A 14139-nucleotide genomic window follows, 5' to 3' on the forward strand; every position below is an offset into this window, starting at 1 on the left:
GAAGGTTTAGCATAGGAAATAGCAATGCAACTCATGTACAGTGCACCATTCTTCTTGTATTTTCTAGCTACTCCACCATGACTCTGGAAGCGCCACCGCTCAGAACCGCGTACCTCCAGAATTGCCGGTTTCTTCCGGCTTTCGCCACCGCCTTTTCCCAACTTCATCGCTGTCGCAAAGCCCCTCGACTCGCTCTTCCCTCATTTTCTCGCCGGAACACCGCTTCCCGTGCAGCACCCGCTATTTCATCGGCTCTGGAAACCAAAAAGGACTCTTTTGTTGCAGACCCTTCTGCTTCTCCGGTGAGAATAATCGCTCTTGTTGGAGAAGCTAGCGTCAGCCCTCTGAAATGCGCTCCATGGGAGGAGGTCTTGCTCCACACTGTAAGTACAAGTAAAGAAAATGAAGTTATGATGTTTAGTTTTAAGCATTTTTCTGTTTTTTATTTTTCAAAGGAGGAAAATTACCATTAAAATGATAATTAAAGAATTCCCATATTCATATATTTGTTGATTGTGGATTGTTTTAGTTTGAAGTGTTTGTGGACTTGCACTGAAAGTAGTATTTGCTTGTCTACCCCCAGTTGGTTTAGCGTCTTCTATTGATTAATGATTTTGGGGGAGAAGTTATATAGAACCCATATGCAAGAAAACATATATATTACTATTTTTGTAAAAACAATACAGATGGGAAGATATGTTCAAAAATTACTTGTAACTGGCTACAAGGGACAATTGGCCGAACAATCTCTATTGTCCAATACAATTGTTCTTTTATTTTTATTTTTTTAAATGGAAAATTGATTGGTTAATGCCCTCAGATGTCCTTCTATAGAGTTAGGTTGTAACATTTTAGAAGCGACATCAATAGAGCATCAACAATTTCACAAAGATTTTTTGAATATAGAGAGAATTTCGTTGGTCTCTGCTTCCTCTGTCCCTGATTGTAGGTTTGTGTGAAAAATTGAAGAATGGTGAGTTGAATAGAATCAATATGACACTGGAAAGTTAAAATGCTAAATTAGATTGAAGTGTGATATTGTGCTCCCTGTTATATCAAAATGTGGCATTTGTGGGAGTTATTTGTCTTGTTGAATTATAGGATCTCCTACATGTAAAAGTTTTGGGATACATCACCTAAGTTTGGATGCATGCAAATACTCTCTCTCTCTTTCCAAGTTATGTTTCATTTGTTTTGCATTTGATACGTCAGGTCTGATTTCCATTTTATAGTGTATGATGAAAAGGCTTAATTGAAAAGAAAGAGAAATTTAGGATTTGATTTTGAGACTTGGGCGCCTTTTGGATCCGAAGAACTAGGAAAAGGAAAAGAAAACTTATTTAAATTTGTTGGGTAAGATATCAAAGGGAAGCAATTTCAGATTTTTTTTTTTTTTTTCCTTTTTGTATGCAATTCTTACCAATGTCCTAAAGCCTGAAGGAAAAAGAAAATGAAGAATAGAGATTTTAGAAAAGAATACAGCAGCTAAGCATAACTTTTAATTTTCATAGGAAAGAAATGAGTCAATGGCAATACAGTTATAAGGTTTTATATGCTTGGTATGGGGCAAGACTTGACAAATGCCCAAGATGCTGCCATCAAGTCTCCAATTATTTGGAACCTCATGTGATGTAGGACAGCCAAGAGAAAGAAAGGAGAGAAAAATTGAAGAGAATTGAGGAGATGAGAAAATATAAAGAGGAAGGATGAGAGAGAGAAGAAGAAGAAGAAGAAGAAGAGGACGAGGAGGAGGGAGAGAGAGAGAGGCCAAATGTAGCAACCCATAAATTCTACTGTTATAAATATGATAATACTCTGATACCATAACTATACTAACCCGAACCCGAAGTGGGATAACGAGTATACCTGTCCATAAACCAGTTTATGAATCAAACAGCAGAACATAATATACATAAAATCTCAGATACAATACTAGAGTTCTAAAACCATCAATCATCACATAAGTATCTCCCCATAAACATAAATTACCACCCATGGTGTACAAAACATCACTATACACATATCAGTACTCACAGGCACTTACTTTTAACAAAACTATCTAGATTCCGCTCCGGAGCACTTTAGACTTGATTTCTTGTATTTCTTGAAATGTTAAAATTCTTGGGGTGAGACACCTCTCAGTAAAAAGGAATAGATTATTATCAGTGTGTGGCAGCATGAGTTCTAGTGTATCATAAACATATCCTGTAAATAATTTTCTTTAACTAGTAAATCATGTAAATCTGTACTCATACATATATGAGTCTGGTAAATACATACTTTTCAACATAAGCATACTTTACCATAATAAGTTTCTCTGTATATGTGAATCATCTGATATATTTGTATCATATTGAAATTTTCCCCTGGATGGATAGTTAGCTGATGTCCACATGATTGGGTTATGCGGCCCGTAGGTGGGACTTAGTAATGAATGGTCTATCACGTTAAGTCAAACATAAATCATCTGTAAGTACGATTGGCCTACCCAACCTGATCCGGACTGCCAGGGGCGGTACTCCACTCTTTTCTGGGCACAATCGACTATCCAATCACCAATACTCTATCTGAGAAGTGAGGTGGCATTGATCTAACATAATAGTTACGGTACCATACTCTGAAACTGAACCAATCCATCAAGATTCTGCTATCATATAATACATTTCATATAATATAACTATAACATAATCTCATTTTTCATATTTTTGCATAAAATTTGTCATATCATAATTTCTGAATAAACTGTCATTTCATAACTGATCACGGCATAAAGTCGACTTTAAGCCGGCTAAACTGTCACGGCATAAAGCCGACTGAACTGTCACGGCATAAAGTCGACTGAACTGTTATAATATACTGAACACGGCATAAAGCCTGCTAAATTGCCATATCATAATTTTTATAATATTTACAACATTTTCTGAAAATCATTGTCAAACCGTACTTGTTTTGGATAATCGTATAATAATCTGACATTCTTATATATATACCGTAAAAATAATATTCCTATTCATGCCACACAACTTAAGTGATAAACTATAATATAACAACTGCCTAGGAAAAATATATTTTACTGAGGATTAACATTAATCCGTGAGATTTCTTTAAATACCTGACATAATCTATTCCCCTTACTTTTTTCTTGGAGTGGTGCCTAGAATGCCTGAACAGCAAATCTGCTTCGATTACATTGCTAAGATTCGTCGCTGGGATCCTGAAAATAGCATTTATCCTTCAATTCTAGCTTAAAACGGACAAGAAATTGAAGAGAGAGGGTTTTGCAGCCTAGAGAGAGAAAAAGAGAGTAAATTTTCTAAAACAATAACCTTAAGTGCCTTTTATAGGCTGCTGCCCCCAGTGGAAACCGTCGACGGTTTTTGGCTTTTAACCAAACCTTTTTACTGCAATTCTACCTTTAACAACCTTCGGTAAATTGAAACCGTCGACGGTTTTCTTGAGGCTCCTCAAACCGTTGACAGTTTGGTCCTGTACCAACCAAATTTTCCTTTTTTCTTTACTATTTTAATTATTATTATTTTTTTAGGTCTCTACACTAGATGCAAAAGGGATAACAGAAACTGAACTCAACTCAACTGTATGATAGACTGTCCCATTCACAAACATTGTATGTGCAGTAAACCAACCCTAACTTATAAAGCTAAGCTAAACATTACTAAATAACCCAAAAATAATTGAAATATCTGAATTAACCCTAAAATGCCTAGAATTCCTAAGATATTCTGATTTCCAAAACAAGCTAATAATTGAAATAATTGAATTAACCCTAAAATGCCTAGAATTCCTAAGATATTCTTATCATGGTCTTAAATTTTCACGAAATTGTCAAAATTTTCGTCAAAATTTTCGATTTCCGTCACCCTCGAAATCGAAATGGCAGTCGATTTCCGTCTTGCATAATTTCCATCGAAATCTCAACAAATCGTCCGAAATTTATTGAAATCTTGAAATTTGTAGAAATTTTATTAGAATTCAAATGAGAGATTTAAGAGTGAAGTGAAATTTATCTTTTAATTTATTTTATTTATTTTATTGAAACAAAAGATTATTACAAGTTATTTTGAAATTATATGAAAAAAATAAACTTATAATAACATTTTATTTAGCCATTCATGTCTACATTATCATTATTTGTATAAGAAATAATATTTAAATTATTTATGAATTTCATTTGTACAACAATAACAAAACCAAGCCTTAGTCCCACTAAGTGGGGTCGGCTATATGAATCCTTTTCTGCCAATTTATGCAATCATGGACCATGAATTTCATTTGTATTAACTAAATATGTTTAATGTGCATTATCTTACAAATATGTTTGATACACATACTATTTTACAACTTTTCCACCTCATACAAAATAAAGATGTATTTAATTTGTAATATATTAGTCCTAAAACTTATATTATTATGTTTGTTAATCATTTCTAAAGTTTCACAAAGAATTCCATGCTTTACTACTAATTTCTATTATTTTTTCAAATCGAAATCGAAATCCGTACTTTTGGAGCTTCGAAATTTGAGTCGAAATCGAAATTTAAGACCATGATTCTGATTTCCAAAAAAAAAAGCTAATCTTTAATTTCTAAATCTTTTGAATGGAGTATGATGACCTAGAATTATCAGGAGGCGATCCCCTATCATCATGCTTTACTGTGAGGAACATGCCTTATCCTTTGATTCTCTCATCCTACTGTATGTATATGATTCATAGACATCCTTGGTTCAATTCTTGTTACTTTCAACAAATATTGACGTCCTAAAACACTAAATTCCTTCTAGTATTTAATGTACAGGAAGTGGAAGAATTTATGAAATACATTTAAAATTCAGAGCCACTAACCTAGGGAGTTCCATAAACACCCCAATAACTGAAGAGTTCTTTGCAGATTTTAATTGGAATCAAATTAACTCTTGGAGTGATGAATACGACTTAAGCTCGTACAATGCAGTCAATCTTTCTATATGTTTTTTTTTCCTTGTCCTTTTTGGTAAATCAAGTCATTAAAATCAAAAGAGAAGCTTAAACGTGTAATTGCAGGACATAGCTGAACACAATCTTAGACTATCAGGATCATATCCTGGGCACGGTGAACCTTCTATTGCATTATGAACATTTTGCTATGAGTGCATTGTAGCACTACAGACACAACATGCAGACTACCTCTTAATATAAAGTGGGTAGGCAGCCATTATTGAGCGTATTGGAAAAGCAGGAACAATCCTTTTGGCATTTTGTTTATAAATTTATAGTATATTTCAGTTTTATTCCTCACCTTATTTCTTTTTTCTTTTTTTCCCTTTCTCCTTTTCCTTTTTTCTTTCTTTCTGCAAGAGTTCTTTCTTCTCACCTTGATTGTTGATAAGCAGGCAAAAAGGCTGAAATGGGTTGATGAAGGATTTGAAATGCTCGTCTTCACAGACAAGCAATGTCGATCCGATGGTAAAAAAACTGAGGATCTCCAGAAGGAATTAGTCTATGCTGATATTTTGGTTATAGTGGCTGTTACAAATCAAAATTCAGTCAAGTGGATTCAAACCAACAGCAAAAACATCCCAAACATAATTTGCTTCAACTCTTCCTCGGCTTTAACAAATAAACTAGGTGGATTTTTTGTCAATGAAAACCCAGGGAACATATTCAGCAGAGTGGCAAGAATTTCTCAATCAAAGGAAATAAATAAATCAAGGGAAGTGGTCCAGACAATATCTGAGGCATGGGATCGCCATAATTCGGATGACATAAGATTCTGTTTGCTAGTTATAATTAATGCTTGCATAAGGCCAGTCTCAATGCTAAAGAATCTGAGATCTAAGGGTTTTTCTACTTTGAACTGCATGGTGAGGAACTGTGGACCCCAAATATTGAACTGCATATTGGATCCTAATTGTAGGAAAGCTCTTCAATGCTTGAACCAGTGCAGTCCAGTAGATCAGGTGTGCAATTACCAATGTATTGCTTCTTATGAAAGTCCAAACCTAGAAGCATTTTCATTGTGTGTTTTACAGAAGAACAATTGTCTTGAATTGGATGCAACAATCCCCGAAAAACCTTATGTGCTTCCGATGGTTAAGTTTCGTGGGGAAGATTTGTGCCATGAAACTGCAGAAGATCTTTTCGTGGGTTGGTTGGGTAGTCGAGATTGGAGTTGGCGTGTTGTAGCCGGGCAAAACCCTGCTTATGATCAATTTCCTTGTCAGTACCAGCTATTCTACAGGGGGAAGGCAAAAGGATCATTTTGGTATGAACCAGTTTTTAAGGTCAGAACCCTGGACGGGGAATTGATGTGGAGGAGGAGAAAATATCGAGTTAAGAGGGCCAAAATTCCAGGGACATTTTACTTCAGTGTCTTGGATAATGGGGTTGTTTCAAATGAGTTCTGGACAATTGTTGATGTTTCTGATGACCTCAGCTGGGGCTTGTTTCATTATAACGGTGCTGCTCGAGTCGCAGGACAGTCCTATACTGGTGCTGTGCTTGTTAGCCCTGATGGCAAACAGCCAAATGAGAAGGAGAGGCCACGATTAGCTTCTGCCCTGGGTAAGTGTGGAATCAAAGAGTGGGAGCTATATACAGTTGATAATTGTTCGTGCCAAGATCCGCCACTGGGGATTCCAGAGGGATCGAGTTTGCATAGTAAGATTGAAGTTAAATGCTCAATTCTTGATTCTTAAGAAAAGGTCTTTGTAAGCATATGAGCAAATTCATGAGCATGTACACCAATGCGTACAATTCATGAATGTGCATATGTTTTGTAACAATTGAATTCAATGTTATGCATGTAGTGTATGCATATATGCTCTCTCTCTCTCTCTCTCTCTCTCTCTCTCTCTCTCTCTCTACACACACACACAGATGACATTAGAATGCATGTTTTTGTAATTGTATGGGTCTTTGGACGTGAATTGGAACATACATACATAAACTAACCGCGAGTACTTACATGGTAATTTGTTGTAACTAGTATAATAATATTGTTTATGTGATTTCAAACGGGAGCTGCAATTTAGTGAACATTTTAAAAATATTTAAGATATGAATCTCAAAGATTTTGTGTATGGCTTGTCCTTCAGACGATTTAGAACAGGTAAAGTCATTCAACTTTTGTAATTATATTTTTATTTAAGGGAGCTAAACAGCAAACAACAACAATCTTCTTAGCACTACATAGCCAAGTTGAATCAATTCTTGAAAACTTAACTAGTCAATTAATATTTGGAGGTAATTTCTTCTTTTTGGAACCTAAAGATATTTACACGATCCATCTAATTTTACACTTGCAATCATCAGGTGAGAAAAATAGAAAGAAGAAAAGATGATTGTTACCAGGGGCAGAAGATTGCGTGCATTTGTTTGTTGTGAAATGCCCATACTTTCAATAATTGTTTTCTTGAAAAAAGAAAGTCGCTCAAAGCTGATTAAAATGTGAATCATGCACCAGCCGGGAATCGAACCCGGGTCTGTACCGTGGCAGGGTACTATTCTACCACTAGACCACTGGTGCTTGCGTGAGTAAGACTTTGGCCCCATATGTTATATTTCCAGTAATTACTGTACCCTCATTTATTTTTATCATCTCGTCTTTTTTCTTCAACATTTTTGTTTGGTATAAGTGTGTAAATTAAATTTAACTCTAGGGTTTCTTAGACTCGACTCCATTGTAATTTATTTTTTAGTAGAATTTGAGCTAATCAAGTAGTTTAATAAGTTGAGTTCAACTTATTCCCATATTACTTGCAAGTCTATTTGGATTTTTGTAATTGGAATTCATCTTACCTTTTGTCTAACGAAAGTCTAAGATTCTTCATCTCATAGTGAGAGGTTCCAAAAGAACCGAATTGTTTATAAGCATCTCAAAACCTCAACTATGAAAGGGCTCGTTAGCTCGGTCTATTACATAATGAACAAGTTTGAACAATTATATTAAAATTTAGTTTGAACTCACTTGAATTTGATCTCAATTTTGAGTTTGAGTCAGTTAAAAATTTAACAAACAAGTTTGAGCGTAGCAAAACTCAACTCATTTGCAATTCTTGGGAAAAGATTGAACAATGCGGGCTTATGACACCTCACTTGCTTCATCCAACCAACTATTACCATGTGAGTACATGATGTCACAGATCCTGTATTTTTAGTAATATCATTTCCTTCAGGGCCACAAAAGTCTATATGTGACAACATCGTAGTCATGGGGGGCTTCATCCGCCTTCACCAATAAATATGCAATTAATCAACTTAACCACCACATCACTCATCCTACCCACTTATTTGGTCTTGTCCAATTTTATATTTATCTAAATGTACTCTTAAGTTGTATATAGGAGCACAACTTTAAAGTTTGAGACTTGGGTTTAACAAATTTTGATAAATCAAGCACAATTTTGTATTTTCTTTAATCTAAATTACAAAAATTCAACTCCGAATTTGTGAACATGGAATCAAGGTTTTTAAGGATGGAATAGTTCATCACTTTGTAGAAGTTCTTCTTGAAATTTGAGAACGTATTAATTCACCATAAACATTATCTATCTTCAAGGATATAATAAAAACCAAAGTTAGTACAACAACAACAACAATAATAAAAAGCCTTAAATCTCATCAAGTTGGATCGATTATATGAATTTTATCCTACCCATTCATTTAATTAAGAGCATTTTATTCGAAAAACTTAAGAGTTGTTCAATCTTTTCTCATTACCTCTTTCCAAGCTATTTTAGATATGTCCCTCCCTCTTCTAATACCATTAATAGTAATTTTCTCGCTCCTTCTCACTCGTGAATTACTTGGTATGCATTTCAAATGTCTAAACTATTTAAGTAACTCATCTATTATCTTCTACTAATGCTGTGCCAAACCTGTTGTGAATATATTCATTCCTTAATTTATTTTTTAGTGATACATCATTTGTCCACCTTAGCATACACATTTCAGCCATTTTTATTTTTTGAATATGATTCTTTTTTTTATAGTTGCCCGACATTCTGATCCATATAGCATGACTAACCTTTTAGTTGTCTTATAAAACCTTTAAAAATATTTTAGTGGAATTTTATGATCAGATAACACACTTAAAGTACTCTTCCATTTTACCTACTTGATTTAACTTTATATACTAGATCCTCTCCAATTTCTCCCTCTGCTTGTATAATAGTTCAAGATGTCAAAAGCAATTAGTATTATTGGTTTTTTTTTTTTTTATCACCAAGTTTAATTTTATCTTCAAATTTTTGTTTGTATGGCAAGAAAGAAAAAAAATTTACAAACTTCGAAGTTTTAAACATTGTTTAGTGCATGTTACTCTTTTATTAAACAAAGTAGTTGACAGATAACACTATGGTACCGGATGGTTTGACGTAAGACTAATGCAACAATTTTCTGTGGTGATGCGAATTTGTTGTTTTAGACTACTTAGGATGCTTATTTATTTTATTTATTCTCTTATTTAACCCTTATAACTTATTATTATCTACTTATATAAAAGTGGGGCATTAAAATGCCTTGAGGGTATGCGGTAATAAAAAATAAAATAAAGAAACCATCTCCACCATACTCCATTTTATATCCTTGGTGTTCAACTATTTATTGCTCATGAAAAATCAGAAATCTCATGCTCAATGTCAACATTGAGGCTGCCTTTTTCAGTGCTAGCCTATCCTGTGAACCAAAAGCAGCCAAAGAACATTTTTGCAATTAAAATCTAAACATGTGTTTTGAGATAAGTCTTGGATTTAGATGTGTATATTTGAACAAAATATAATACAAAATTGTATTAAATCTTTACTCAAATCTACCCTGAAATTCATACAATTAAAAAGGGTGATTGTATTTCTGTATAGTTAGTTTGATTTTATTCCATTGATACTATTTATTTCCAGTTGTTTAGCATCCTTTAGGTGCTAATAAAAAAAAAAATTACAGTGAAAAAGGGCATGTAGGCATTTCAATTTCATTGAATCGCCCATTATTTCCTCCTTTAGATGGATATAAACTATACAACATAAGCACAAACATACTCGGTGGAAAAAATTGAGAAACAGGCTTTCAAGATTGTACCATTTGGGTGTTAGAAGGGAGATTCTTGTACTTGTTTATTGATTGTACTAGCAAAAATCTGCGACAGTTCTCTGGCTTGGAGTATAGCTGTGATAGAAGGGATATAGAAACAATATACTACCACAGGCGCATGTTTTAGCAATGAAACTGTTGTCAGATACAAAGAAAGATGAGACAAGAAGCTCTGGCTGCTAAGCATAAGCCTGCTTGTTCGAACGGTGAAAGCTGCTGCTTCATGCATCCCAGGAATTGGGTGAATGGCTTAATCAATGTGCATAAAGTTCAGGATTATGAATGCAGTCATCAGCCCTCTATCGTAAAAGAAAATTCAGTAGTGCTTCACATAATCTGGGAGTGATCATCAAGGATGCTTGGGTGTTCTTTCCAAAACTTAGGGTCGATTATATTACAGTGATCAACAATAACTTCCCCATGAGATTGTTGGACAGAGGTGCTTCCATTCTCATCCTTTACAATCCTGTCTTTCTGCATGCATAGAAAGCAAATATCTCAGCTTTATAAACTGAAAATATGGAGAAACATAACTTAAAAAGGGCAGAATGCAGGAAACCAATAGCAATCAACGAAAAGCCTACAAAAGTTTTCCTTGGAGTGGTCCATCTTTCCTCAATTTTTTTTCCCACGGATCCTGAGAGCTTGAAATGTATTGTTAACAATTTTATCATATACTCGAGACAAAGAAAGCATCGCACTAAATGCAGAGCGCTCATAGACTCATTCAGAGTACATTAATGATTGACTTTTAGTTGTTGGCATTTTCTAGAAGTTTTTTGTGATATCTATATGCTGCCATGAATGGAATTTCAAGTTAATAGCATTATGGTTTAAGGGGACAAAGCCTATGAAAAACAGGAATATAATTGAAGTAACAAGCTTGCATCATTAACTCTTTGTCAAATGTTATCTACATGCTATTGTTCAGTTATTTTCCCCAAATAACGTAAAGAGTGCCATATGAACAGACTGCAAACTTCTCAAAACAGACAGCACAGCAGTAAACATAAAACAATGATCCACTAATGAAAACTAACTATACACTAGGAAAAAAGAATAACATCCAAATAAAGAACTTCAATTTCATGCTAACACAGCATGCTATTAAAGCTATAAGCCTAGATAGACTCCCAACAGCAACAGCCAGCTAAAAGATTTTTACTTTCTACAGTTTACCCAACTGAAGAAAACAGGTGGGAGATATGACACATTTCAGGCATTGTGGTATCTCCATTAAATGGTATTATGGTGAACATCATCCCCAGGAGTAGCCAGGTAAAATCCAGATGGGCTTACCACTCCAGAAATGCGGGCTTAGAAGCAGGCATGGAAGTGCCTGCCATGTTCACATCATGCATTAGGAGTTCATAGCAATCTCACAGGTGTAATACTGAAACTGCATCATCGAAGCATACAGTATCAAATATTAGCTTCCAGTAAGGAGATAACCTTGTTCCGGAAAATTGTGGATCCCTGGCGGAACATGATAGGTAATGTGCTGTAGTCAATGCCAAATTGCTTGAAAAGCAATTCATTTTTTTCCCGTGCTTGAGTACCCTGCCAAAAGGATAAAATGTAAAACTAGAAGCAGATATTGCATACTTCACAAAATTGTTAAATCCAAAATGAAAAAAAATATAGCTTTGATGTAATGAATGTCACAAATTAACAAACATAATGGCAGAGCATTTTGAGAAAGTGCGGATTTCTTTGCCAAACAGGGTGAATCTGGTATATCTCGATCATATAGTTGTCAGGATGAGCTTCCACAACAAGTTAGGGAAATGAATCGATTGGATTTGTTGGGATTTCCTTCCTTGTGCTCGTGATGCTTTGTGCTGGTGTTTGTGAAGGTTGGAGTGGTTGGTTTATTCTTCGAGGTCTTTCGGAGTTTTTTTTGTTTTCCACTTATAGTTGTTTAGTTCTTATTTATTTGTTTGGTTGTTGGTCATTGGTTTATTGGTTTTGAATAAATTGGTTAAGTCAGTTTTAGATTCTTGGGGTTTGATTTTGTTTTCCCCAAGTCTCAAGGTTGGAACCACGGTATTCCTGCGCCATAAGTGAGGGGTTTTCTAATAAAGATAGGAGGTGCCGCCCTCTTTTTCACCAAAAAAAAAGAAAATTGAGAAAGAGAGGAAATACTTGGCAGATATAACTATAACTAAGCCATTCGCCCTTTTGAGAGGGGGTTGCCCTAATTTGTAGGAATCAATTATTTGGTCTAAACTGCAAAACTGAACCATACCAAGCTGAATTTGGCAGTTAGTTCAGCTTGAACCCAAAAAAAAAAAAATTTGATTTAGATTTCCAAGAAAAATTGGAAAGTTTGGTATCATTTTTTGTTTGATATTTTTGTTTTTTGTCGTAGTAAAGTAAAGAAGCATGTGATTGCAACATGAATGTTTTGCCACTTTTTACTTTTAGTCATAAGTTTTCAACTGTTCTGCCAACATCTCAGAATCAGATTTCCTGCTTAGGCAACTGGTTTCCACAATATTTCAAAATTCACCTTGTGGATTAAATCATTGTGAATTTAACAAAAAAATTAAATAAAAATATCCCTCAGATTTTTAAAAAGTTAGAGAAAATAGGAAAATCCTCCAAAGAAATATTTTCAACAATTTTCAACCTTCAAATAGAATTATCCTCAAGAGTACAAGAGTGGCTTTAAAGGCAAAAAAAAATTATTTTTTAGATAATAAAAGAAGGTATATTAGATTGAGAAAGAGAAGTTACAACCTAAGGGGCAAAGAGATCCACCTGCAAAAAAAAAAAAAACAGAAAAAAATAATAATAATAACAAAGATGAAATTAAAAAATGCAAATAAAAAATAAAAAATAACTGAAAAGTATTCCTATCCAAAAAAACCCCTTTTCAATCCCTTTTTGTGATAATTCACTGAGCACTTTAAATTTGCAAGCTCCCTCTAACCCTTCTTCGCCTTGTACCTACCCCATCAAAGTGTACTTCAATTCCACCAGCATCACACATTTTTAAATCCAATCTATCCATTATATTTTGGGCTTCTAAGTCCTTCCTGGAAATCACCTCCACTGGTACAGGTAAAATTCCACCATTGCACTGCTGTTTAATATCCAAACCATTGTTCTCAAAAATAGGAAACCTCCTAGGTCTTATTTTCAATTTCGACTTAAATATCAAAGCTTCAAAAGTACAGAAATTTCAACGAAAATTTCAATTTCGATGTCGATTTCGATTTGAAAAAATAATGGAAATTAATAGTAAGGCATGGAATTCTTTGTGAAACTTTAGAAATGTTTAACAAACATAATAATATAAGTTTTAAGACTAATATATTACAAATTAAATACATCTATGTTTTGTATGAGGTGGAAAAGTTGTAAAATAGTATGTGTTTCAAATATATTTGTAAGATAATGCACATTAAATATATTCAGTTAATACAAATGAAATTCATAAATCATTTAAATATTATTTATTATACAAATAAAGATAATTTAGACATGAATGGTTAAATAAAATGTTACTGTAAGTTTATTTTTTCATATAATTTCAAAAGCACTTGTAATAATCTTTTGTTTCAATAAAATAAATTAAAAGAGAAATTTCACTTCACTCCTAAATCTCTCATTTGGATTCCGATGAAATTTCATTGTATAGTTAAAGTTTCAACAAGTTTTGCAAAAATTTCGAGATTTTGATAAATTTCGGATGATTCGTTGAGATTTCGACGAAAATTATGCAAGACGGAAATCAATTGCCATTTCGATTTCGAGGGTGACGGAAATCGAAAATTTCGACAAAAATTTCAACAATTTCGTGGAAATTTAAGACCATGGAAACCCCTCCAATCCTTCCATCAGGGCAGGATGTACATACGATAGATCCCCGAGAACATCACAGCAATCAGAAACATAATCATATTGTTCCCGAATCTCATCCAACAACAAATTACCACCACAGTCAAACTCACTGATGTAATCACTATCACTATCAGAACAATCTCCCTATTTCTTATCCTCCTTTCCTTTGCTAACTCCATCACTTGCTACATCCTTCATCTTAGCAA

At 34.1% G+C, this 14139-nt stretch overlaps 2 protein-coding genes and 1 non-coding gene across 15 annotated transcripts in view; 1 reads left to right on the forward strand and 2 right to left on the reverse strand.

Annotated features, from left to right (window-relative positions):
- LOC131160461 (violaxanthin de-epoxidase, chloroplastic) lies at positions 1–6814 on the forward strand. The gene is made up of 2 exons (XM_058116164.1): positions 1–383; positions 5389–6814. Exons 1-2 carry the CDS (start codon positions 78–80, stop codon positions 6691–6693), a joined length of 1611 nt encoding a protein of 536 aa, XP_057972147.1. The 5' UTR covers positions 1–77; the 3' UTR covers positions 6694–6814.
- Positions 6815–7452: 638 nt separating this feature from the next.
- On the reverse strand, positions 7453–7523 carry TRNAG-GCC (transfer RNA glycine (anticodon GCC)). The gene has a single exon. It is a non-coding gene; the product is annotated as a tRNA-Gly (tRNA).
- A 2522-nt stretch (positions 7524–10045) lies between these two features.
- LOC131160183 (tRNA(His) guanylyltransferase 2-like) overlaps positions 10046–14139 on the reverse strand; it is a 69172-nt gene continuing 65078 nt past the window's right edge. For 11 of the 13 annotated variants that reach the window (XM_058115573.1, XM_058115583.1, XM_058115577.1 and 8 more), the window contains 2 exons: positions 11537–11644; positions 10046–10558 (listed from right to left, as the gene is read on the reverse strand). In XM_058115573.1, coding sequence (XP_057971556.1) covers positions 10412–10558; positions 11537–11644 — 255 coding nt within the window. In that variant the 3' untranslated portion in view covers positions 10046–10411. The remainder of the gene's footprint in view (positions 10559–11536; positions 11645–14139) is intronic. The other 2 variants (XM_058115582.1, XM_058115581.1) reach the window with 1 other exon arrangement.

This window comes from Malania oleifera, chromosome 7 (assembly GCF_029873635.1).
Source record: "Malania oleifera isolate guangnan ecotype guangnan chromosome 7, ASM2987363v1, whole genome shotgun sequence".
NCBI classification, from domain to species: domain Eukaryota; kingdom Viridiplantae; phylum Streptophyta; class Magnoliopsida; order Santalales; family Ximeniaceae; genus Malania; species Malania oleifera.